Consider the following 27,764-nt stretch of genomic DNA (forward strand, 5'->3'; position numbering starts at 1 on the left):
ATGGTAGCTTGAAGGCAGTAAAACTCTTTACATGGTTCAGCCCGTACATGGAGACAAAGTCACACTTGGGTAGTGTGTTTCATGCTGTCACACAGAAGAGTGCTCAGTCAGGTGAGCAGCCCCACTGTTTGCTCACATGAGTAAGTGCTCACCAACGTAAGGGTTGTGCAGTTGGACTCTTTATACTCAGCAATATCTGGCATTGCTCTTAGTGTCACATTAGTCCTGTCTGAGGGCTGTGAGCAGAATTTCTGAACACCACCATCTGACAGAATACCCGTGTTTGCCTGATCCTGGCATGAGAATGAAACACAACAATGCTTCTTGAATGCGCTGATAATAGAAACTGGTTTTTCAAGTGTTGTTCTGGAAAGCTATGTTGTGCAATATGAATCTGCATCAACTTATTAAAATGAATAAGCCAATAATACCTAAAGATAATATATTAGAGTTGGCAGAAATCAGTATTGTATAACCATTTTTAATTGTGTACCATCATATATATAATCTTTTTATTCAGTTGATCGATCAAAACCAACCAAAGAGCTTAAGTAGTATTCCATGTGCTTTCTATAATTTGATTTATTATTTCTAATCATTCTTGGTGACTAAAACTCTAAGTTTCTGCTTTGTAGCTTCAGGGGGTTTCATGTATATCAGGTGGGAATTTCAAAAGTGTTCAGTATTGGCTTAACTTTTTCCCAGTGAAATCAATAGGACTTTTTTCTATTAGCCTTGGTAGGAACAGAGTTAGGCCACCATTAAGTGTCTTCGAAAATTACAATAGCCATGTACAACATAAACAAATCTGTGTCCTGAAACAATTTCTTATTATAGTGCATTTGGCCAATTCTTGCAAAGAAAATAATAGTACAACGGTACACCAGAGTAACTAACAAGAGGAAGCATTTAAGCCACTTACTTGCCCAGATAAATCAGGTTTAAATAGCATCCCCCAAATTAATCCCTGCTTGTCTTGTACTCCCTATTTAACTTCACAGGGGATTGCAGCTTCTCTTTATTTGAAAAGTATATGGGCAAAATTCTTAGCTGGTGCATATCAGTGTAGCTCCATTGACCCCTCCAGGCTAGCCCTCTCAGAAACTGATTATTTTATTGATGTACATTTTTTAAGGAATTCATGCGCTCTAGGCACAAGTACAAATATTATAAAATGAAAACAAATCAGCCCAAGATTTAAAAAAAATAAACCCTTTACCAAACCCTACTGGATCCCCCACAAAGCTCTCCCATTAGCTTCTCAGAACCATACGGCCACTAAGTCTCCTCCTCTTCTGCCTAGAAAAAGCTTGGGATATTTGATAAACCTTGCAACATGACTTCAAGAGGGAGCCAAGATAAACCAAGGGGGGAATAAATTTCACAGTTAAGATTAGAATTTTCCCTCACAAGCAAACAAGTAGTAATGTTCGCTGGAATGCCTCAGTGATCTAAGCTGCCATGGTATCACACAGGGACAGATGAGGACCCATTGTATTGTCTTTCTATACTACTCAGAGAAATGACCTTGAAAAATCTGGGAGGGGAAACTAGATTCATCACTAAAACATGGAGGACAGGAAGGTACCCACCTACACTAAGTTAGAACAGGAGCGTAGGATGGCATGCCTGCATTTCATACATTCATTTATATTGATGGCATTTGTATGACCAGACGTCCTATTGACCCAAGAGAACGAATGTTTATTATTACCTACAGTTTGTTATGAGGTACAATCAGAATGAATTCATTTTATTCATAGTAAATAATTAATAATGGTCCAAAATCCTGCTCACCTATCAGATCTTAATGGTGTATTTTGCTAAGAGGCCTGCAGCTGGTGTAGGCTGCTCAAAACTGAACAGTGGGAGACAGGGAGCATAGGTGCTGGAACTAGGGGTGTAGCACATGCTCCTGCACCCCCTGGCTGGAAGTGGTTTCCATCCTATCCAGGGTTTACACTTTGATTCAATGGCTCTCAGCACCCTGCTATACTAATTGTTCCAGCACCCCTGAGATACAGGCCCAATCCTGCAGGCCTTACTCAGGTAAAACTACCATTTAAGTCTCTCCCTTGACCTCGAAAGGGAGTTTTACTTGAGTATGGAATGCAGGATGAGGACAAAGGAGGAATAATTAAATGCAACACATATTAAATTCAGTGAAAATGTGTTTGCTTTTTGGAAAGTGCAGAATTTACACAAGTAACTTAGGGCCTGATCCAAAGTCAATAGGTATTAGATAAGACCCTTAGTTCCTTCAGAGCCATTCTAGTGTCTTGGGTAAATATGTACTTAGGCTTACATTAACATGTATTCACACTAGGTTAAAATATGCATTTAAGCATATGTAATATCAAATAAATTACCCAGTTAAATATGTATTTTGATGCATGTATTATTTATCCCCTAGACAATCATGGCTTTTTTAGGTAAATATGTATTTAGGCACTTAAAATGTGAATTTGTGACATAAGATGCTTTAATGACTGCTATAAAGCTGTTATAATTTATGACAAATGTGGTACTTTAGGGCCTGTTAGTCTGTACATGCAACTCATTTAAATCAATGGTAATTCTGAGTGTGGATCAATGGCAAAATTGGGTTTGTGGTTTATTGACCTAAGAAACCATAATGGCATTTTTTAGCTGTAATATGTCAATCTCACTGCCATGCATCCACTCCACACTGAGGTGTCTTCATGCTAAAGGTGACATTTTTGTACAAAATAATGAATGTCTCTTTACAAGCAAACCATGCATCTAGAATAAACAGAAGGTTGTTTTTAATGCTCTTTCCCCTGATACCCAAAGGCACTCATCAACACCGTGGACTCATAACCTACAAATCTGTGTGATTAGTACAAATTTTTAAGTATTACAATAGTTTTTCAACAACTTCAGATGGCACATTACATGAAATACTTCCTCACTGTAACAGTTTGTTTCTGGATACTAATCTATTAGTAGAAAAACACACTGACCAAACAAGAAATCATCTGTAGGAATTCTGGGCGCATTGATCTGCCTAAACTGTTTTTGCTGTTCTTTTCTCAGGAATATTTCTATATACAAATGTGCCTGATTCACCAGTGTGTTACTCCAGTTATGTGTTGGTGTAACTCCATTCAGCAGGGGCAGAAGCTTCCTGTAAATGGAGGGTATGTGTTTGTGGAGAGCTAGGAGGGGGAGCATGGGGAGATACTGAGAATGGTAGGGGAGGGAATCTTAGACCAGGCTGGGAACGACAATCCCATTCCAGCCCCTCTGGGTCCCATTCCCTGCCCCCCAGCACAATTGCAGGCACAGTGGCAGCTGCTCCAGCCCCTCTGGGGTGCTGCTGTTGCCTCTGCTCACCACCTCCCTGGGTAGGAACGAGTTTATATGGGAGCTAGTCCCCTTCCCCACTGATTCTGCCACCCCGTCTCCACTGATGTCAATAGATTTACACATGTGTGAACCTGGAATAATTCAGTGGCAAATCAGACCAATTAGTTTTACTTTTTACACATTTGTAGGATCAATGTAACACAACAGACAACATAACATCATAACAGAGAACAATTTCACACCTTTTTATCCATCACAAAAAACCTTGTAATGTGTTGAGCATAAAGCTCACAAATTACAATTTAAACAAAATACCAGAACATATATGCTTCAAATGGACCTTTTACAATTTAACACAAAATTCAAATGACATTTTTTAAGAAAGCACTTAAAACCTTTACACTTATGTGCTGACATTAGGTTACTTGAAGCTGTAAACTTTGAGAAGTTTTTAGTATGATTAAATAAAATCAGCATTACAATTTCCAGTCATCATTATAATTATTAAACAGATTGCAACATTGTAACAAGAAATAATGTAAACATGTAGCTCAGGATACTGGTACTGAAAAAAGTCTCTTAGAATTAACTCTGTAGAGATTTTTATGTGCACATTGTAAAATAGATAAGAACTGGAGAAGAAGTTACAGTATAGTATCTTTCAGGTTGATGTCAACGTTTTCAAGCAGCAGTCTAAAAATATCACATCCCTGTTTTAAATTAATTTACAGAATCAGTACTACCTTTAAAAAAAATCTCCAGGTCCATACCGCTGCTAAATATCAATGTAATTTATTCAATGAAATGTTTAAAAAGTTACATTTTGTAATTGTGTGCGTGTGTATATATCAAATTATTACCCTCCAATAACCTCCAAAATTGAAAGACTACCTCTAGGTAAGAAATACAAGACCTTTTCAATAAATTAAAAGGGATTAATTATACCTGAGACATTTTTGCATATTGGTGTCTTTGTACATTTACCTGTAGGTACTATAGTACGTCCTTTATGTTCTCTTGGAGCCTGAAACAAAGCCCATTGAAGTCAATTTAACTAATGCCATTAATTTGAATAGGCTTTGGTCCAGGAACTCAATTTTATAATCTGGATGAATTTATAAACAGAAATGTGTCAGAATTAAAAAAAATAAATCTGAGCCGTTGTTATGTGATTGCTTTATGCACATCCTCAGCTATTTCATTATAGGCTGTACTTTTCACAATGAGATCTCCACTACTCAAATAAGTATTATAATCCTACTAGACACAGACGTCACATTTATGATGCATCTGCTTGTTAGTAAAAACTGCTAACAGTCTGAAATGTTTCCCCAGTTAATGGTGGGTTGGGTTTGCATGGGCTGTAAGAAACCTCTCCTTCTTGGCAGACCTTTTTTCTGGTTCTTCAGAAGGTCACAACATTTCTCCACAAAATTCTCGTAACGGCCAAGGAGGTTTGAGGGTTTCTTGATAAGTTAGTGTAACATTATCATGCTAAGACCCCCAGTCCTGCAATCACCTACACATGTGGACTGATATTTCAGAAGAACCCAAGGAAAGGGGTCCAACTCCCATTGAAATTCCATGCGATTTACATGGCTAACTCTTTTCGACTTTGAAAATCCCAGCTGTGCCTAACATTACCCTTGTGAGTGGTCACACTGAAGTTAATGACACTATAAATGTGCTGAAAGTTAAAGCCTGACCATAAGTATTATCAGGGTCATGTCTAAATGAGTTTACATGGGGTTATATGGTGCTGTTTATTTTGGTGAAAAGCAGAATAAAATTACAGATTCAATATTTTATCTAGCGGAATCAATAAAAATTTACTACACCAGTATGTGGATTACCTGGTGTTTTACTGGGGGAAATTTTCTGGAAGTGCTTAAGTGCCATATAGCCTTACCAAATACAATAAGATAGAAATTTAAATTGCCAATTTTATTAAGTACAGTTTACACAAGTGACGGGATAAGAAATCTATGAGCATAGTGGGGGAAGTGAAATGAAATGCGCCCTGAGACAAGCAACAGGGCATATTTGATAAATCAAGAAAAGAAACAGATAATGTATTCATGATGGAGATCACATGATTAATTTGCCTCTAAGTGGATTATTGCACCCTTCTTCCTTTGCACGATCATTTCACATATATCATTCCATATTATTGAGTAGTTTTTATATTGCTCTACATTATACAGAAAGAGGCTAGCCCAAGTGCTGAGATTCAGCAAAATCTTGTTTAAAAAACAGCTGTTTATGTTCTACTTTACAGACATTTTAGTGTCAGTAAGCAGAGTTACATTTCATTGGCAAGCAAATGATTATAGATTTTAGAAAATATAAACTTGGAAATGTTTGAGTTAACATACCAATACGTAGCATATTTCTATGTAAAATAAATCAAACATTTTGCACACAGGAGATATTTTTCTAAGACCTGGGAGTTGTCTGTATACAAGTAAAATATAGTCAACACTTTAAAATATAATGGTCAGCCAACGTGGCATGATGTGAAATGATGCTACATCCTGTAACATCATGAGCTTTTGATACGGTGGAGTGACATATGAAGCATCAGAAATAAGAAAACCTGATGTTGACTAACAGCGTTAACTTTGTAACAGTATCCACTCTAAATGTTTTTGTAATTAGTGATTTTTTTTTTCAATTCCTGCTCCTGCTTCCACTTGAGTCATTGGCAAAATTCAGTTAGTTTCACTGAGAACAGGATCAGGTTAATTAGCCCCAATGCTGCGCACCATGAAGTGAATGGCAAAACTCCCATTTACCTCACTGGTGCAGGATCAGACCCATTGTAAGTATACGATACATTATATAACCCACGGGTGGAGTTCCAACAGCATATGTTTCAGCTTTCCATATATATATATGGAAGATAGATAGAAATTTAAATTTTCTTTGTTTTCTTTATTGTTTCTTTCTTTTTTTTTTCAGGAGCTATCCAGCATGACCAATTCTAGAATGCACTACAGCTTTCATGGAACAATTGGTGCTAGGAGGCACTTAAGTGACATGTTTAAAACTTATCTTTGGTAAACACACACACAAAAACTTGCAACTAATGTTTTATTTCCTGATCATGAACGAGATTTTAATTTGCTATTAGTATATGTGCACGCACATCTATATGTATACAGGACATTTCTAGTATAAAATGTCATATCAAATGCAAGAACTAAGAACACTTTTTTAAAATCACTTCAAAATGACAGTACTGTTCTGGTGGGGTTTTGTTTGTTTGTTTTCATTATTACCATACATATTTACGCTTACTTTTTTTTCCCTGGTCAGTATCAAATATGTATAGAAAGAAAGCTTCCACATGCTGAATGTTCAATTTCTTCCTCATGCTTTTAATATACTTTTCATAACTAACTGCAGAATAATTAAATCACCTTATACAATCTTCACTATCTGTAGTTCAGACTCAGGGCCCAATGCTGCATTACATGCACACTCAAATTTCCTACTGAAATCAATGGGTGCACAAGAAATACAGGATAGGGCTGCAATTTGGATTGATCCTGCAAGGTGCTGAGCACTCTGGTGAAGGATCTCAACTGCTAATGTCCTTAATGAGAAGTGTTCAACATCTTGCAGAATGAAGCCCATAGAGAAACACTTAACCTATGAGGGTATTTCATCATTTCAGTCAATCAATGCAAATTCCAAAAATGATTTTACAGTCTGCATTGCAAAATAGACTGTAGCAGAGTTATATGAGTGAAACTGAGGAACAAATTTGGCCCTGTAGGTTCAATATATCCATAATATCAATGTTTTCTAAATCTATCATCTTTAAATCAGGTGTTTCTACTGAACAACTTTAAGTTCTGTATCTTAGTGGCATATTTTTTCCAGCTGCACTATTTAAGTTATGCTAATGAATGGTTTAGAACCTAGAACAATTGTGCATGGCACTTTGTACAATTAGAATTGTTAATATCTTTCTCTTTTTGGCCAAAAGGGATAGACAGCTCAGTCACAGAGTATATCTGCTTTAAGAACATAAACGGTTCTTATGACGGTCATCATGAACTTGTTGAATAATGGCCAGTGATTTTACATATACATAAATTATTTCATGATGTGCTTACTGATGGTTTCAGCCCTGACTGATCAAAGACCATTGGCAATCTGCACAAAAAATGAAATTGAGTGATGTAATACTTGCTGTAACGAGGCCTTTATTTTGGACAAGTGCGGGAGCGGGGTGGGCAGTGAAGAGGCTAACTTTTACTAAACCATTCCACTTTGCATTTGTATATGAAATGGATATGGCTGATAGATGATAGGTGGCTGTCCATGAGCAACATAGTAATTGCTGAAGTTCCTGTCACTGATATATGGAGCGGGCTGATAGTAGCATGTTACGTTGGCTGCATTGGGGATGATGTTTTGTTCTCCAAGTACTTTTAAAGCGAGAATTGTAATCATGTTTAGAGTTTGTCGTCGTTCATGTCCCATGAGACAGACTGTGCTCTCATTTACAACTCCACGCAGAGTCATCAGGTAGTCATACTTGCTCTTTTCTTCCCCAATGAAATGGTTGCGCAAATATGACTCAATTTTCCTTTGCTGCTCAGCCACATCAGGAAAATCAATGAAGAATCTGGAACACATATAACGTTCTAAAGATTTAATTTCAGCCTCATCTGCTGGCTTAAAGTCACGAACCAGAAGGTTGCTGTATTTCAGAAGGCCTCCACCTCTGATTTCTTCAGGGTTCCTTGTGGAAATAAGTTTGTATTTTAAATGGTCCATTGCCTCATTGAAGTCTCCATACATGCTCTCTGCAATAATGGTGGGATGTAAGTCTTCTCTCAATTCACATTCCGTATCACTGTAAACATTTAACATGGAGTCCAGTATTATTTGAAAGGAGTCAACGCTAAATTCAAACTGTCGTCTGAGTGAGTTTACAAATTTTAGTTCTACATTCTTCCCACTGTTGTTTGACAATGAGATGAGGCTCCAGCGGTCATGATCAGTGGACACTTTGACCATCTTTTGCACATATGCATCCTTCATAGTCTGAGCAGTGATCTTTTCTTTATTGACACATTTTGGTAAAAAGTCCAGTAGGCAATTCAGAACTGCCTCCTTAACAACCTGAAATTCTTGTTCACTTGGTAGTTCAACACCAAAAATGATGTCCAGGTCTTTGTAGCTAGTTCCATTCTGTTTCACAAGGATGTGACTAGCTGTTGAACCATTCAGGCGGATGTCTCTAACAGTGATTTGCTTCTCAGTAAGCTGCTCCTTTACGACATGAATGATATCCTTTGGCTTTACCTCTAGTGTTGGAAAATTTCCTCTTCCATGAATGGGTATTACCTCAGTTAATACTTGATCCAGTATTTTTATCTGATCCCAAGTGAGACTACTGAATCTGTGATCTAAATCCTCAGTCATTGTGAAGTCAGTTGGTTAACTAGGAAAAAACAACGGAAATATTAAGAGGAAAACATTAGGGACACACAAAAGCCTGTCATATGCCATGACAAACACACATCTTACCTGTAGAAGGCACAATGAGAAAGTAATACATTTTACATTGAGCTATATCGTGAGCTGGATATCTGACTAAACCATTGCATTTTCATTGGCCATATTTGAATTTGGATTTTCTCAAGGTTTAACCCTATCCAATAACATTATATTATTGTTTAGTCCAAAATACTCTGAAGTAAATTTAGGAAACAGTATATGTTTCAGTGCAAAACCACTCACAGATTAACAATGTGAGCTTCCTGGTTGTTACAATTAAATTCAGTACAGTTTTCAACCTCCAGAATTAAATGGGCAAGTTCAGTTCTGTAGTCCTGAATAAAAAGCATCCATATACACATGGAACTGCTGAAGTGAATTATTTAACAAAAACAGAAATAATGCAAAATATTGATCTTCATGTATCTACCTCAGTATTTCTAATGCATTTGTTGCTGTAGTCTTCTAAATGCAAGGGTGCACAGCATCTCATATTTTTTCTTTTCTTTCATTATGGCTTAAGAGCTGGATGCTGAGGAATCTCTGGGCAAGTCTATCTGACCTATCTAAATAACTGTCTGGCAGCACTGTGCAGACCTTGCAAGTTCTGGTTCGCAGATAATGAACCCACCTCTGGTTTGCATTGAGGTTTGGGTGCCATTAAGTAGAACCTTTCTGGAAGCCTCTCAAGTCAGTCTCCAATATTTGTGACTGGAAATCAGTATAAAAGGCACTGGGTGAAATCATGACTTTAGCAAACTTAATTTTTATTTTTTTTTAAATTTTTTCTTTTACATCTTTATATTAAGATAAGCAGGCAGTTAGACCAGTCTGTGGATTAATTGGTTTAGGATTATAATTCACAAAAGTTGAAAAAAACAAAACAAAATGTTGTGCTTAAGATACTGCTAACTGAACATGTCCAAAACATTATTTTCATGAAGTTTCATAATGGGTTTTATGTAATTAAATACTCTCATTTTGAGAGGGTAAGTATGTACACTACAAATGTAATTAAACACAGTTACACAATTAGATAATTAGGTGTAATTATAGTAATTACATAAGTAGTGAAGAACTGCATTCAAGAAACTACAAAGTGAAAAAAATTCACAGTTGAGTGTTAGACTTCCAATATGTAAGGAGAGAGTCACTATCTTAACATTACCAATTACTAACTGAAATATTATTATTACTGAGTGGAAAATACTCTCCACATTTCTAACCTTTTCCCCCAGAATCTATTACTCCGCTACTAAATAAATAACTAATGCCATTTTGTGATGTTTCCCCTGTTGCCTGCCTAAGCCTCCTCAACTCCTCTGCAGCAGTTAACCACCAAAAATGTACTTAGTAAAGGAGTTTTATTGCTGAAACGCTATCAATCTTCTCCCTTAAAGGTCATACCATTTTTCATCACTCTTCCATAACTCCCATCATAACTCATGCATTGATACTGTGATTTGTTGATAACTTTTCAATTAAACTCAATGTTTGGGCTCTGACTCAGTGTGTTGAGTCTGAAGCTGCATATTGAGGCTGTGTTTGCTCTGACTCACTGGGTGATGGAAAGATGGATGGACCCTCCTGCACAGCCCAAGAGAAGATGCGATCTTTTGTTAATATGCTCACTCATGAGACTATCCAAATATTCAGGAATGAGCACTAGAAATTCCCCACCATGTGAGAGCTTGTTGCTCAGACATCTTATGGACATAGGTTTAGATAAGTACTAAAAATTGGCTTTGGTTAGTGGAAGCTATTGTATTTTCCTGTACATGCAATGTAATTTTTACTCCTATACTGCACAAGCAGTTGAAGTCTTGTTTTTAGAATACACTGCCCTTGGTTTTGTGGATGATTAGCTTGTATAGGTTTATGTTAAACTGAAGATATTCATATTTTGAAATTTGTTCCTTAAATTGTGTCAGCTGTTTATAATTATAATCAGTAATAAATGAGTTTAATGTGACTACTTTCAAAACACATTACTGCAACACAATAGAATGATAAGGAAGACAACCCTTACAATATACCTGAGCACTATATATAAACAAAACTGATGTTTCTTGTTGGCAGTGTAATTAATCGAACTTCTTCTAAAAGTAAAATACCAAATTCCTTCATTACAATGACTTTTGGATTAGTAGGTGTTCATTGTAACATGGATATTTTATTAAGTTGATACATTAAAATGTTGGAGCTTAGAACCAAAAGGTCACTATTAAATAACAGACAGGAAGACTTTAAAGTGTAGCTATAAAGATTTTGTAAAAGACAAAGAATGTTTTACCATTATACTAAAAAGAAAAGGAGTACTTGTGGCACCTTAGAGACTAACCAATTTATTTGAGCATAAGCTTTTGTGAGCTACAGCTCACTTCATTGGATGCATACTGTGGAAAGTGTAGAAGATCTTTTTATACACACAAAGCATGAAAAAATACCTCCCCTCCACCACACTCTCCTGCTGGTAATAGTTTATCTAAAGTGACCACTCTCCTTACAATGTGTATGATAATCAAGGTGGTCCATTTCCAGCACAAATCCAGGGTTTAACAAGAACGTCTGAGGGGGGGTGGGGGGTAGGAAAAAACAAGGGGAAATAGGTTACCTTGCATAATGACTTAGCCACTCCCAGTCTCTATTCAAGCCTAAGTTAATTGTATCCAATTTGCAAATGAATTCCAATTCAGCAGTCTCTCGCTGGAGTCTGGATTCGAAGTTTTTTTGTTGTAATATTGCAACTTTCATGTCTGTAATCGCGTGACCAGAGAGATTGAAGTGTTCTCCAACTGGTTTATGAATGTTATAATTCTTGACATCTGATTTGTGTCCATTTATTCTTTTACGTAGAGACTGTCCAGTTTGACCTTCAGCCCCCAACTAAAACCCCTCCAATGCATTATTAAGGATCTACAACCTATCCTGAAGGGTGACCCAACACTCTCACAAATCTTGGGAGACAGGCCAGTCCTTGCCTACAGACAGCCCCCCAACCTGAAGCCAATACTCACCAGCAACCACATACCACACAACAGAACCACTAACCCAGGAACCTATCCTTGCAACAAAGCCCGTTGCCAACTGTGCCCACATATCTATTCAGGGGACACCATCACAGGGCCTAATAACATCAGCCACACTATCAGAGGCTCGTTCACCTGCACATCCACCAATGTGATATATGCCATCATGTGCCAGCAATGCCCCTCTGCCATGTACATTGGTCAAACTGGACAGTCTCTATGTAAAAGAATAAATGGACACAAATCAGATGTCAAGAATTATAACATTCATAAACCAGTTGGAGAACACTTCAATCTCTCTGGTCATGCGATTACAGACATGAAAATTGCGATATTACAACAAAAAAACTTCAAATCCAGACTCCAGCGAGAGACTGCTGAATTGGAATTCATTTGCAAATTGGATACAATTAACTTAGGCTTGAATAGAGACAGGGAGTGGCTAAGTCATTATGCAAGGTAACCTATTTCCCCTTGTTTTTTCCTACCCCCCACCCCCCCTCAGACGTTCTTGTTAAACCCTGGATTTGTGCTGGAAATGGCCCACCTTGATTATCATACACATTGTAAGGAGAGTGGTCACTTTAGATAAGCTATTACCAACAGGAGAGTGGGTTTGTGTTTGTGTGTGTGTGTGTGTGGGGGGGCACCTGGATTTGTGCTGGAAATGGCCCAACTTGATTATCATACACATTGTAAGGAGAGTGATCACTTTAGATAAGCTATTACCAGCAGGAGAGTGTGGTGGAGGGGAGGTATTTTTTCATGCTTTGTGTGTATAAAAAGATCTTCTACACTTTCCACAGTATGCATCCAATGAAGTGAGCTGTAGCTCACAAAAGCTTATGCTCAAATAAATTGGTTAGTCTCTAAGGTGCCACAAGTACTCTTTTTCTTTTTGCGAATACAGATTAACACGGCTGTTACTCTGTTACCATTATACTGGTAAGTACAATATTTTAATTTTTTTTAACATACAGTATTCCAGTTCATCCAGGTATAACAGCTGGCAATGTTCTGTGGGTAACAAATAACCTCGAAACCTTCCCCCAAAGAGGAAAACTTAACTGACACGTAAGCAGTGAGTAATCCTATTGACTTCAGTGGGGCTATGCACATATTTAAAGTTAAGCATGTGTGTAAATGCTTGCGTGATTAGGTCCTTATAGAAGAAAGCACAAAGCACTTTTGCTTAGAGAACTTTGTTTCTTAAATTCCGTTTAAGGTGAAGAAAGGGACTTGACTGACTTTAAAAAATGGACTGGTTATTTGAAGCTCATCCTCTGGGTGCATATGAAATATGAGCTGTTTGACTAGCTCTGTAATGGAAAGCAGTAGCTTTATTGAGGATGTCTGACAACTGAACAAGCACATCACTGATGGATCAAGAGATAAGCCTCTCCACTGATAAGGAAAATCCTCCCATTTTCTTTCGGGAAAACAAAGATCAGCAAATTGTAATGATGTTATTGTAACATTTCCTTGCTTCATTTTATTTTCTAATCCACAGTGACAGCACATGAATATTGATGTGTATTTTCTTCCCCTCTCTTCAGTTATATACAATCTATATATTTGAAAAATTTCAGGTAACTTGTAAACTTAGGTACAGTTTTGGGTGGTTGCTAAAGCATTTATTTTTATTTTTAATATTGCTTGTAAGGGGCCCCAATTCAGCAAGCTATCTAAGCACATACGTAACTTTAAATGTGTGATCAGTCCTATTTAAATCAGTGGAACTAGTCATATGCTTCATGTTTTAAGCACTTGCTTAAATACCTCGCTAAATCAGGACCTAAATAGGTCAGTATTTTGTTTGTTTTCTTAAACTGATGCTGAAAAGACTTTTTTCATGTGTTAGACTCAATCCCATAGTCCTCACACAGCCCAAACTTCCCCTTAGTTTAGTGTGACATATATAGATTCGTAGATTCCAAGGCCAGAAGGGACCATTCTAATCTTGTCTGACCTCCTGTGTAGATAAACGCTGTACACCTGTATGAGTTTAGGGTAGACAGTATTCAACATGAATACTAAAGAAATTGCCCTTCTTCATATTCATTCCCTATGTGGCTATCATTGCACATTTATAATATTTACTAAAATCTGTTATAATGAAAACTGTGATCCTCCCTCCACAATCCTTCTCAAATCCCAGTACCCTGGGCTGGATTTAAATTGTGTGACATCATAATTTCTTACATTCCCATCGGAAATATTTTAGATAGAAAATCTTATTTCAGTGGAGCAATACAAAAGGTCTTGTGAAATGCTGTCATGGATGAGAATTTCCAAATTCTAATAATATTTTTTACCCAGTTTGTAACTTTTAAGGAAGAGAGCTACATAGCCATCAGATTTCCACAGCCCTACATCTCTAGCTATCCCCTCCTGCACCATGACAAAGAATTTAACTTAGCAAAAATTTTCTGAATGTGAAAGCATCTCATATGTTTTACATTCAATATATTCCTCTTTTAAAAACTCTAGGTGAACAATGGAGGGCTACATGCTGACTAGAAGCATTACAGTGAAAGAAAGGAGTAGTCTTTGAATATTTGTGTTGGAGACGTTTAATTTTTCTCCCAAGTAAATGATTCAAGTTCTGGGCTATCCTTGAGTAGACAGCATAAATCATTCCAAGTGGTAAATGGTTTGTAATGTGGAAAAAATATTTCCAGGGGTGGGTATGAGACCTTCAAACACATTTCCACTAAGTGTATATTAAAGGCCTGATCTAAAGTCCATTGAAGTGAATGGATAAACCTCCATTGATTTCAATGAGCTTTGAATCAGGCCCCTGTTAGAGAATTTGCATTTAGTTCTACAGTGGCAAATAGTTAGTTCTACACTACATAGTCCTCAGGTACAAGCAAGTTCCACCAAAAAAATAGATATGGAAAAAGAAAAACTTGCTGACAAGCGGTGTCTACTTCATAAATTTCCAAAGAAATCTAGATATTTAAAATCTGGAGGACATTCTCTTCCGATTTCAGTCATGTTTTGACTATAAACTTTTTAACATCCTCTTTTTATATGATTTATCTTACTGTTTCAAAGTATTTTCAGGTGGTTTATAATATGCTAACATTTTCAAACAGAACACATCCAAAACAATTTTTGTAAAGATATGCTTGCTCTATTTTGATCTCCTAGCTTTTATCAACACTAAGTATACAAACAAGCACACTGAATATTTTGATGCTCCATTTATCTTTACTTTTTTTCTGCACTTGACACAAATCACTGTGAGACCTGTCATAGATTACATTAAAAAGTCTCATCAGCTACATTAATTAGCCTTGCTCTATTCTATAATATTGTGATTTTTTTCCTAGTTCTGTGTTTTGGTTCACCGTACACTGGCTATCTCCATAGCTAATAACTTCTGTGCCATTTTGTTTAACTGTATAGCTAATTTAAAGACACGTTTCTCCATTAGGTAGGAACCTTTCTTGAAGTAATCTGCATTGACTTCAGGAACTACACCAGCATTGGCAAGTATGCATTTCTATTCACAGCACAAGTGTGCATGAGCGAAGTTGAAGCAATAATGGGGCAGAGATGAGGCACTCCAAGTAGGGAAATCTTCTGACCAGCCCCAATATCATCTTGGTTTTCAAGATCTTTTCCATTAAGCTAATGTTAATGGATGCAGTGAGGAGATTATTTTCCTTCTTATCCTGAGATTATGCACGAGTTGCCATAAATCAGTACAGTTACCATCTAGTTACTCTGAAATAACAAACAGTAACTCCGGGCCATCTGTTCTCCTGTGAGAAAAGGTTGCATGGCACTGCAAGTAAACCTCAACAGGAACCAAGTACTTCAGGCTGTACTACAGCATATCACCTTCAAGGATAGAACAAGTGAGTATTCAAAAGAGGAACAGGAGCATAACCAAATAAAATGTGCCTCACCTTTCTCCCAACCAGATCAAAGCTATTGGAAAAGCAGCACTGTCATGCACACATGCACTTGCCCACGTACATCAGTTTCCAGAACTGTGAATCATAGGAGCAGTGGTAATATACCCTGGCACAAAGCTGTGGATTTGGGAAAGGGAATCCCAGAGCATAAGGTGAACAAAATCATACAAAATGCTGTCCAAAGGACTGAACAGGTGGTTGGCAGAAGGGGTTAACAGATGAGTAATGAGGAGCTTGCTTTGTGCATCCAGCACTAACTTGCAATTCATGTTGCTGGTTTCACACAGATTATTTCTTTTTTCCCCTCAATCTTTCTATCATGTCGCAGAACATTCTTTTTCAGCTGCATGCGGATCCACTTTCAGGTTACATATTGTATGCCATTATACCTAAGTAATCCCTTTCATGTAGTATAGTCGTTTTTCCGTTTAACTTCTTCCCTACATAGCATGCAGGGTACACCAACATATATGATTCCTGATAAAGAATGTGGCTTATAGCACAACTTTCTCTTGTAATGTAACATCTACTGCTAAGTTAAAAACTAAGGTAGAATGCCCAGCATTAGATCTACTTTTGGCTATGATCATTTCTATTAACTTATAATGACACTTACTACATTATGTAAAGAAAAATACTTTTACTCTTGAATGCATACTACAGGCTCACTAAATTATGGTACCATGTTTCCAGGAGAATGGAAACAAATAGAGACTTACTGTGGTAGGAATATTGCCAATCATGTACTTCAGTAGAGTTAATAAGATGACTCACTGGATCCTTTGGTAAAAAATATGAATCGTCATCTTGTCACTGATAAAAACATGAACCACCCAGGGAAAGCTGCAGGAAAAAACAAACAATTACAGTCTTTTTTAGATTAAATGTTAACTACTAGTCACCTGCTGTACATAATAAATCATGCATTATGGCTTGACAGCGCTGCAATCATGACAATAGCCTTGTAAGTCATAAATGATAAGGTAAGAGCTATGAATGGGAAAATAGAGCAGTACTTAGAAAGAATTTGAGCTTCAGGTCATTCTTAATCCTCTGCCAGTGTATTTACTCAGGCAGTAACTTGCAAGGCATTAATATTTTACTATTTCTCCGAGGGATTAAAGAATTATTACTTATAAACAAATTAACAGAGACACTGTGGAATTATACAAGCGAAGAATTAGAACCAATAACAACCCCAGCAAAATTAAATATTTTCCTTTCACAAATGCAGAGCAGGTTGTGTACATTTTCCAAAGATGTCTGCGAATCACAGAGGGCTCTCATTCCCTTGGCAAGCCAGACAGCAACCAATTCATTTAAGACAAGCATAAATGGCACAAGTGGGAACTCCATGCAACTGCATGTGTTGCATGGACTTATGGCCAGCTCTGCATAAACTATAAGGAATTTTTATTAACACTATATATGTGTGATCACAAAAATGTACAATTTTTATATACAATTACAATTATATATACATATTTTATATACAATTACTATTTAACATTTATTATTATTTAACATTTGTATTACTGCAGCACTAAGGAGCCCTAGTCACAGACCAAGACCTCAGTGTCCTAGGTGTTGTATGTACACAGAACAAAAAGGTGGTCCATGCTCCCAAGAGCTTATTTCAAGAAACAGTGACAATCTGATCATTTTTAATCTTTCCTCCAACACTCAGTTATTCCAGCTATATATGTCCCAATGTGTATAAACTCTAAGAAACAGCAAGGACCCACAATCCATCACAAGAAGGGCTCTAGGGATTCTGTGATCCTGCAATCACAGAATTTATTCCTTTCCACAGAAGTATGAGCCACAATCTCCACTTTTATTTAAAAAAAATATTTGTTTCTAATCTTTATGATTGCAGAGAAAACCTTGAAAACATGAACTGAGTGTAAACTGAGGCAGTGATCGCTACCTGAGTCTGCAAAGAGCGCAAAATAATTGCTCTGAGAGGTGTGAGCTGCCTTATTAATTTCAATTAGGGCCTTGTGGGTTTTTCAAAGATGCCACAGAACTCAGATTTTGGCTGCAGAATATGCCAGTTAGCTGCAGTCAGGAGCCTGACATTTTGTTTTCTGTCTCCTTACCCTGGATCTGCCTGCAGCTCCCTTTTGCTCTCCAGCTCTTCACAATGGTCAGCTAATTACAGTGCACACTCCCTGTATTATTCCATGGAGCCTGGCAGCACAGAAAAGGAGCCAGAGCAGGAATCCAGTTTGCAGACAGAGAGTGAAAGAAGGCAGAAGTGTAGGCTGGCAGCTGCAGAAAAAACGCAGCAGCTGAGGCCCAGGGAGCCTAGGAGATGATGGTTACAAGCTCTCGCTATCCCTGGAAAATACCGTCTAGGAGTCCTGCTCAGAACCTCCTTTCCCTACCAACTCTGAGAGAGCAGAGTTGGTCAGTCCAACTAGAGAGCATAGCAAAATACCCATCCCCAAAAATAATCACTGTAAAAAATAAATGGAGAAATTTCACATCAATGAGTATTTTCAACAGTGAGGTGTGGCTGTGTGTTTGTGCAGGAATGAGAGATGATGGATATTTCATGATGATAGAACTGATATTGCACTAGAACTTTGGGGTTGCCATTGTGGCATGTAGGGAATATTCACAAGGTAGGACAGAGTTTTGCTATGAAACATGCAAATTTTCTTATTCTGTAGTATGCTCATAAAAGCAACATCTGAGGCTAAATGCTTAAGCTGTTCTTTGGATATTAATCTCAGTAGTGGTCTATTGCTGATTCATATGCTATTTTACACTAAAGATACACTATCTTTCTCTCTTAACTATTCTACACTCATATTGTTCCCAATATTTTTCAAAATTAATAAATATTCAAAAGCTGCCATAGGCAAAGTTTGGTTTTGTCATCTCAAAAAGAATACTTTTGATTCTTGAATACAAAATTTGGGCTGTGATTATAACAAAGTAGAGACACACGCATTTTAGACCTAATTCTAAAGTCCTGTATACATAACGATTGATAGAACATAGTGACAACGAAAATGGCCCAGTAGGTAAAACATGGGATTGGGTTTCTAGTGTTCTGTTCTCTGATCTACAATTGACCCACTGTGGGGCAGGTCACATGCAGTCAGTTTGTTAAGCTGCTAACTCTCCATGTCTGGGTATCCACTTTGAGATATGGTGGCACAGATTTTCAGAACTGTTAAGCACCTGCAGCTCCCATTAACTTCAGCTGGAGTTATGGCTGCTCATCCCGTCTGTCTCAAATTGAGTACCCAGAAATTGAGGCATTCAAAATCAGTGGCCGGTTTCAAAAATTCCGGCCTTTTATCTTTCTGTGCCTCAGTTTCTAAGTGCAACAATTGTATTTATTTCTTTGGATTAATACAAAGTAAAACCTATCCTTTCTCTCCAGCACCATGACTCAATTTAAAATTCACATATCAAAAATACCCATCAGTATGACTAATCTCCAGCAAACGCAGGCAAATTACAGACTGAAACAACCCTCCTTTTCCATCTATTAACCATCCTCATAATTATCTCTCCTTTTCAAGTGATTGGGGGGGTGGGGGGGAGGGATGTGAGCTTTGCAGTGTGCCCTGAATGTTATCAAATTTGGACTACTGAAGACAAAGGAGGGAGGAAGGTACAAAGCCAAGGGGCTTTGGATGAGATGTAAAACTAAGGACACAGCCACTTGAGATCCATAAAGGTATCCTAGTTGCGTTAAACATCTTGTTCTGTCTAAATTCTAATTTAGGAAGTTGCATTCTGCCTATCTAATTTCTCTTCACTTCCTATTCTAAGATCCACCCCAGAATTAGCTGCATTTCATGACAGAAGAAATAATCCCTGTGTATACTCTATGCATAGTGTGTGTAGGTTTTTTAAGCATTCTGGAATCCTTTGTGATGAAAGATGTAGTTTTTTTAAAAGTTAGTTCATTATCTATTTATCTATTCATTATCTATTAATTATTATAAAAGTTAGTTCATTAGTTCAATAGTGTCAAGTGGAGTGCCCCAGGGGTTGGTCCTGGGGCCGGTTTTGTTCAATATCTTCATAAATGATCTGGAGGATGGTGTGGATTGCACTCTCAGCAAATTTGCGGATGATACTAAACTGGGAGGAGTGGTAGATACACTGGAGGGCAGGGATAGGATGCAGAGGGACCTAGACAAATTGGAGGATTGGGCCAAAAGAAATCTGATGAGGTTCAATAAGGATAAGTGCAGGGTCCTGCACTTAGGTCGGAAGAACCCAATGCACAGCTACAGACTAGGGACCGAATGGCTAGGCAGCAGTTCTGCGGAAAAGGACCTGGGGTGACAGTGGACGAGAAGCTGGATATGAGTCAGCAGTGTGCCCTTGTTGCCAAGAAGGCCAATGGCATTTTGGGATGTATAAGTAGGGGCATAGCGAGCAGATCGAGGGACGTGATCGTCCCCCTCTATTCGACATTGGTGAGGCCTCATCTGGAGTACTGTGTCCAGTTTTGGGCCCCACACTACAAGAAGGATGTGGATAAATTGGAAAGAGTCCAGTGAAGGGCAACAAAAATGATTAGGGGTCTGGAACACATGACTTATGAGGAGAGGCTGAGGGAGCTGGGATTGTTTAGTCTGCGGAAGAGAAGAATGAGGGGGGATTTGATAGCTGCTTTCAACTACCTGAGAGGTGGTTCCAGAGAGGATGGTTCTAGACTATTCTCAGTGGTGGAAGAGGACAGGACAAGGAGTAATGGTCTCAAGTTGCAGTGGGGGAGGTTTAGGTTGGATATTAGGAAAAACTTTTTCACTAGGAGGGTGGTGAAACACTGGAATGCGTTGCCTAGGGAGGTGGTGGAATCTCCTTCCTTAGAAGTTTTTACGGTCAGGCTTGACAAAGCCCTGGCTGGGATGATTTAATTGGGGATGGGTCCTGCTTTTGAGCAGGGGGTTGGACTAGATGACCTACTGAGGTCCCTTCCAACCCTGATATTCTATGATATTCTGTCATTATTGCAACAACAAAACCACTGCTGTATAAAAGCATAACAACAACTGTTGTGTCTAATAAGCAGAAACTTATTTTATTCACCTTTAAAATATCTGTTCACATTGTGATGATTTCTCCTAGTGATAAAAATTATTTTACAAAATGTTGATGCTATTTAAATATATAACAAAACCATCTGAATGCTAAAGTAAGCTCACTTCAGACCACAGTGGGATGTCAACATATCTTTATTAAACAGAGCTTCTTTAATTTGGCTGTTACTGCTGTAACAAGCTTTTAATTTAAGTATTTTTGAAGATAATTTCAGAGCCCTAAAATAATGTAAGTCCTGGTACCTATAACAGGGTACATCTTGCATAACCGATTACTCATAAAATTAGTTTCCTGGTCATGGGTAAATTTACCTTCAGTTGTTTGGGATTTTTTATATAATACTATAATTACATACATACATATATATTTACATATAATTTATATATAATTACTAGAACTACTAATAAATTATGAATTCATGTTTATATTTTCCAAATTACAAACACTATTCCATGACTACAAAATGTAATACTGGACTTTCCTTTTAATGCTACATTTACTTTATAAGCTACATTTTTGAAGTGGACATAATACATGAAATATTTTACTAATTTAAGTATCTGCTGTACAAGAGTTTATTCTTAATTTTGCATCAGTAAAACTCCCCTACAGCACTTCACATAACATAGCTCTTTTATAATTAAAGAAGTCTCATTCAGCAAGAGAACAAGTTTTTTCTACAATTCTATAATAAAGTAAACTGCATCATTTCATTCAAATCATATCAGGAAGAAGGAACAATACCGCAACCACAAGATCATAGTATTGCTGTTTTTCCATGCTGAAAGAAGGATGAAATGTCACTGATGACGTTATTGCCACACTGCTGAAAGACAGTAAAACTGATGAACCAAGGAAAAATGTGAAGCCTAGAACAGATGTGTGTGTTCATCAGTTTCATGCTGCCATCAATAATGGATGTTGAATGCCATGCAGTTGATGACATCAACTTCTAAGATAGTGTTATTCAAGCTTCCTATCACCCAAATTTATAAAAAGAGGAATCACCATGGCATTTGGATGTCCAAAGGCCAGGCCCTGTATGCCAGGTACAGATGTAGAGAAAGAGAACAACGTAGAAAAAGATCAGCTAACATTGTCACTAACACTGTAATACTAGCTCTGCAGTATTGAACAGAAAAATCACAGCCTTTTGTTGATATTTGGTAGAAGAAACAGTGTCTGCAGCCAGATACTTTGAATAAAAACAACAATAATACTACTAAATTCTATTTTATCAGTGGAATTCCATTTATTGATATTCAATATTTGTAAATGCTAGTTTTACAGATATTTTATATGCTACGTTCTAGTTTTGTAGATCAGTGGCCTGTGGGTAAACTGCTGATACCCTGTGATAACTGATGTAAATAAACCTGTTTTTTCTTGAAAGGTCCCTGAATTTTTGTCTCCTATCCCTGCATTGATGCTTGCAATAGACCTTTGTGTAGTTACAAACTCATTCTGGCTAATGAAAAGGAGCCAGATTAAATACTGAGTAAAATATATGAAACATGAGAAAAAACAATAGACACAGCGAGGCGGGGGACAAACTCTGTTCGAACACCCATGCTGCTCCTTGGAAATCAGTGGGATTACATGGATCCTAAGAGCAGAATTTGGTCCAAAATTGTTCATGACCAAACATTTTACCATAATGCAACAGATCTGTCCCCTAGATCCTGTTCAACACCATAGAACCATGCATACATTTAGTTTGCCCATAGTGCAAGAGCCAAATTTGGCCCAATATTTGGTTCCAAATCCTATAAAGGCTCCATAGGCTTGATCCTGCACCATTAATCCAATGGAAAGTATACCATTGACTACAGCGGATTACCATTGACTTCAATGGGAGCATCAGCAAACCCCATATGCAGAACTCCTACCGAAGTCAATGGGAGTTCCACACACAGAAAGATAAAACAAATCAAACGAGAGAGTATGTTTTGTTTTTGTTTTCCTTATATACTGCCTTTCATTTAACATTAGCCAAATCATACAGTCCTAATACAGGCAACACTTGTACAGGAGTTTTATTCTGAGTAAGAACTAGAAAACAGATCCTCTTTCTTTTTTGTTTTCCTTATTATGTATTGTGATAACATGCTTGAAATTCATAGAAGTTGTAGATGCTGAACTGTTTGGTTTCCATATACAATATATTTTAAATGGCAAACTGTTAATCAACACTGGAATTACAACAGATAATGTCACCTTTACACATGCTGACTATTGCTTCTCTCCACAAGTAGTCCCAATGGATTTAATGGGATCCGCAGAATAATGTAGTATTCAGCATGAGTGAGGGTGGCAGGGTATTACACAAAGTGTCTATTGACAACTTTCACTATACATCACCCCATTATGCCCAAAGACTGAAAAAACCTGAGGGCACAAATTCATTCTTTTGCTACATCCAGGCAGCTTCATTTATTTCAAAGGAGTTCCATGAGTATAGCTGAGAGCAGAATATGATCATCTTTCTGCCCTACTGAAAATCTAAAGTAATGTCTTTGAAACCAACAGAACTACTCCGGATTTACACCAGTGTAACTGAGGACAGAATCTGTCCCCAGAACACAGATGTTGGAGGAAAGTAAGCACAGAGAATACTGAATGTCACTATTGTTGTGTGTAGGAACTAGAATTTTAATATCTTTTGAATATATTGATATAAATCCTGCTTGCCTTACACACAAATAAGTAAACTTTAAGGTAACTTTAATATGATTAATCAGGTGATTTGCTCCATTTTTGATGTCTGTAACACTACTTGGTATGTTACTTGTCCCTCTGTAATGGTTGGTCAGTAGTGGACATGAGCCTACTCTAGATACTCATGACTGGAGTTCCTTCTTAACTGAAGTAGTAGTCTTACTTTTAGCTTTGGAAGTTCTAGGTTCATTCCCCTGCCCATGAGGACAGTCATTACATTACTTTCATTTGTATCATTTGAATAATTGCTCTCCATACAGTATATAACACGGTATAATTTATGCCACTATGAGGCAACAAAACACAATGCACAGAAAAAAATTGCCTTTAGACACAGACCAGAGCAAGGATAGTGTGTGAGCTGCACCTGTGAGGCTTCATGCCTCAGATACACCCCTTTGAGGCACAATTCCATCTCTGTGTCAAGGGGTAGTAATTTGATGCTGATATATATCAACAGGAAATTACAGAACTTGCCCACCATCACTCATGCTGTTTCAGGTGTGCTGGCCAGAAAATTGTGGGAAAATGTTGCCCAGGCTCCACCCAGTCACCCCGCCATACCTGCTCGGCATCCACTTAAGGCTTGGCTTGGTTTGGTTCAAAACGCCCTGAATTCAGTGCAAAGACTCCCAGTGACTTCAATGAGCTTTGTATCAGGCCCTTTCTTCTGTGTGCTAGCTAGGTACATAGTTTGGACAGCTACACAAGAGTGTAAGAGGTGGGGTTCTTATCCATCTGTATGGCATGTAGTCCAAATCACAATATGACTTTAAAGTTCAAGACCACACAGTTTAAATCTTAGTCAGGGAGTCCCCACCATCCATTCACTTTGATTTCTCATTCATTTTCTGAGTTAACAGTGATCCATGTCACTACTGACAACTACATTGTGTTTTTTTAAATCAGTCCTGAAAAACCTGTTCTTTGGAATAAAGCACAGAATACAAAGCATATGCTTGTTTAATAAACCATCTTCCTTATGATGGAATAATAAGCATGTTTAGTTTTAAGAGTTAAAAATGTACCATAAAGAGATGTATTGGCGGGGCTGGGCAGAAGGAGATAAGGAGTCCCAGTTTATTTTTTGTTGTTGTGAAGGAATTATGTAACAAATGTATAGCCCCCCTCTTTTTCTCATCACAGGTTGGTTGTGAGCCAATCTTGATTTCTGCAAATGCATTCCTTATTTAGAAGTCACCATCAGATAGTTTCTGTGAACAAATTGCAATCCATTGTCTGTCTGTCCAACGACAGACCCTGAGGTCCTTGGGGTAGGGACTTTTCCCTTTCTGAAAGGGCTTAACACATCACGAATGCTAAATAATTAATAACAACATTGGTTGCTATTTAAACTATTTGCAATTTATTTGTGCTGTGTGATTTATCACCTGAGTCACATGGTATGATTTCTACTTCCTAGTTGGATGGATAATGAACAGTGAACAGCACACTTCCAGTATGAATTTTTGGGGAAATTATCATTTGTGCCAAAATTCATAAAACTTTTGGGATTTATCCAAATGTTCACAAATAAACCACTACTAATGTGCAGTGAATGATAAATCCAAACTAATGGCAGCAAAGCAAATCTGCCACATTCATTCACAAAAATATTCATAATTCACTTTTTGTATTATTTAATCCGCAAAAGTGACACACACTAGGCCCCAAAGTCATGTGGTTACTCTGGATTTTACACTAGTGTAACTGAGATCAGAATCTGGTTCATAGGTTATAAGCTAATTTATCAGTTAAATTCACATCTACAACAGGATTATTTTTAAGTCTGACTTCTTAAATGTTACTATAAACTCAACTAGTATTCTATTCCTATTTAGAAGCACTGAGACACTAAAGTGACAGGAATCATATAAGTAGATAGTAGACAGACAAGGTGGGTGAGGTAATATCTTTGATTACACCAACTTCTGTTGGTAAAACAGACAAGCTTTGGAGCCCCACAGAGCTCTTCACAAGTAGCTTTTGTCTCTTAAACTAACTGAAGTTGTTCCAATCAAAGATATTACCTCACCCACCTTGTCTCTCTCGTATCTGGGGACCAACACTAGATTACAGATGAATGAGTTCTGGGCAAGTGATGATTCCTCTGGGCAAGCTGATGAATCTGGTTTTGAGTTAAAAACCAAAACCAAGAGACTGTACACACCATGACCAGGTAAGATCTAAACATCGTGTAAATAGCTGGGAGGCTGTTTGCACCCTCCTATCCAAAGGGGACTATCATTTCCTAAATTTTTAACTGTTGATCTCCTATTGTTTATGCCAGGTGCCAGCTTCAATTGGTTATGATTACAAAAAAAATTTTTTTAAATCAACAGATCCCTTGCTTTGCAGTGAAGAAAATTATTTTAACCAGTGATTTATTTGTGAAATCCTTAGTATGGAAGAAGTTACACAATGGTCTTGAAAGTAGAGACCAAAGCGAATAGCCTGTGGTAATATTTAAGCGAATGATCAAATACATCACTACAATATGGAGCTCGAAGGAAACATACTTCCTCGGGGCAGCGAAGTTATTGAACAATTAGATCTACAGAACAGTTTATGCTGAGCGTCGGGGGAGGAAGGGAAGAAATTTCACTTGCTGCTTCACTGCAAATAAACCAGTGGGCTCCCCATTGACCCCTATTTCTAATCCTCCCTTACCCCCAAAGTAGAAAGTATAGAGGAATGAACCCAAACCAGCGGTGCACACTGTGTCTCCAGCTTGTGCAGGCAGGAGCTGGGGTGAGCAGCAGCCGGCACGAAGCAGCCGGCACGAAGCACCATTACCTGCTCTGCTGTCCTGCGTGCCATCTGCCCACAACCCCGCCCACTCTTGCGAAAGAAGGAAAAGCCCAAGGGTCCCTATGGCCCCAGAAGGCACCTGTAGTACAAAGTACGACTCGGGAATGCCAGGTGCACGGGAATCTATAACCTCAAAGGTAAAGGGACCCTATAGCAGCCAGGGAGCCTAGTGCACCACGGAGCCTATAGAGCTCAGGATCTCTTATCACGCAGGGAGCCGCACCCAGGGACGCTATAGCACCAGAGGGAGCCTATAGAGCTCAGGATCCCTCAGCACCCCAGGACTCTTCGAGCACCCAGGAACCCTATCGCACCAGAGAGAGCCTATAGAGCTCAGGACCCCTGAGCACCCAGGGACCCTGCAGCACCAGAGGGAGCCCACAGAGCTCAGGACCCCTGAGCAGCCAGGGACCCTATAGGACCAGAGGGAGCCCACAGAGCTCAGGATCCCTCAGCACCCAGGGACCCTGCAGCACCAGAGGGAGCCCACAGAGCTCAGGATCCCTCAGCACCCAAGGACTCTTCGAGCACCCAGGGACCCTGCAGCACCAGAGGGAGCCCACAGAGCTCAGGATCCCTCAGCACCCAAGGACTCTTCGAGCACCCAGGAACCCTGCAGCACCAGAGGGAGCCCACAGAGCTCAGGACCCCTGAGCAGCCAGGGACCCTATAGGACCAGAGGGAGCCCACAGAGCTCAGGATCCCTCAGCACCCAGGGACCCTGCAGCACCAGAGGGAGCCCACAGAGCTCAGGATCCCTCAGCACCCAAGGACTCTTCGAGCACCCAGGAACCCTGCACCACCAGAGGGAGCCCACAGAGCTCAGGATCCCTCAGCACCCAGGGACCCTGCAGCACCAGAGGGAGCCCACAGAGCTCAGGATCCCTCAGCACCCAGGGACCCTGCAGCACCAGAGGGAGCCCACAGAGCTCAGGATCCCTCAGCACCCAGGGACCCCCACGAGCACGCCGGGATCCTGTGAGATCAGCGTCCCCGCAGCGCTCACGGGCGCTACGGCACCGACACGCACGCGGCGGCCGCCGGGACTCACCGGGCTGGAAGCTGCGCCCCCTTCTCGCTCCGTCCTCTCTCCCTCTTCCTCCCCACGGTCCCCGGGCGAGGGAGGCTCGCCCCTCACCGCCCCGTCCGCGCCGCTCGGGGCTGGCTCAGCCTGCGCCGCGGAGGGCGCCCGGCGGGGAGAGACACGCACAGGCGCAGGGACCCGCCGTCCCCCAGCGCTGAAGCGGAGCCCGCGGGGGGAGAAGCGGAGAGTCGCCGAGCCCGAGCCGCCGCTGCTGTCCGCGGCCAGCCTGGTCCTGAAATGAGCCACCGCCCCCTCCCCCGGATCTGC

General features: G+C 39.1%; 1 protein-coding gene across 1 annotated transcript; it reads right to left on the minus strand.

Annotated features, from left to right (window-relative positions):
- Positions 1 to 2,514: 2,514 nt before the first annotated feature.
- TENT5D (terminal nucleotidyltransferase 5D) lies at positions 2,515 to 27,744 on the minus strand. The gene is made up of 3 exons (XM_073360934.1): positions 27,465 to 27,744; positions 16,525 to 16,648; positions 2,515 to 8,791 (listed from the first exon to the last, which is right to left on the minus strand). Exon 3 carries the CDS (start codon positions 8,770 to 8,772, stop codon positions 7,597 to 7,599), a length of 1,176 nt encoding a protein of 391 aa, XP_073217035.1. The 5' UTR covers positions 8,773 to 8,791; positions 16,525 to 16,648; positions 27,465 to 27,744; the 3' UTR covers positions 2,515 to 7,596.
- Positions 27,745 to 27,764: the final 20 nt, after the last annotated feature.

The sequence above is a fragment of the Lepidochelys kempii genome, chromosome 9 (genome assembly GCF_965140265.1).
Source record: "Lepidochelys kempii isolate rLepKem1 chromosome 9, rLepKem1.hap2, whole genome shotgun sequence".
Classification (NCBI taxonomy): Eukaryota; Metazoa; Chordata; order Testudines; family Cheloniidae; genus Lepidochelys; species Lepidochelys kempii.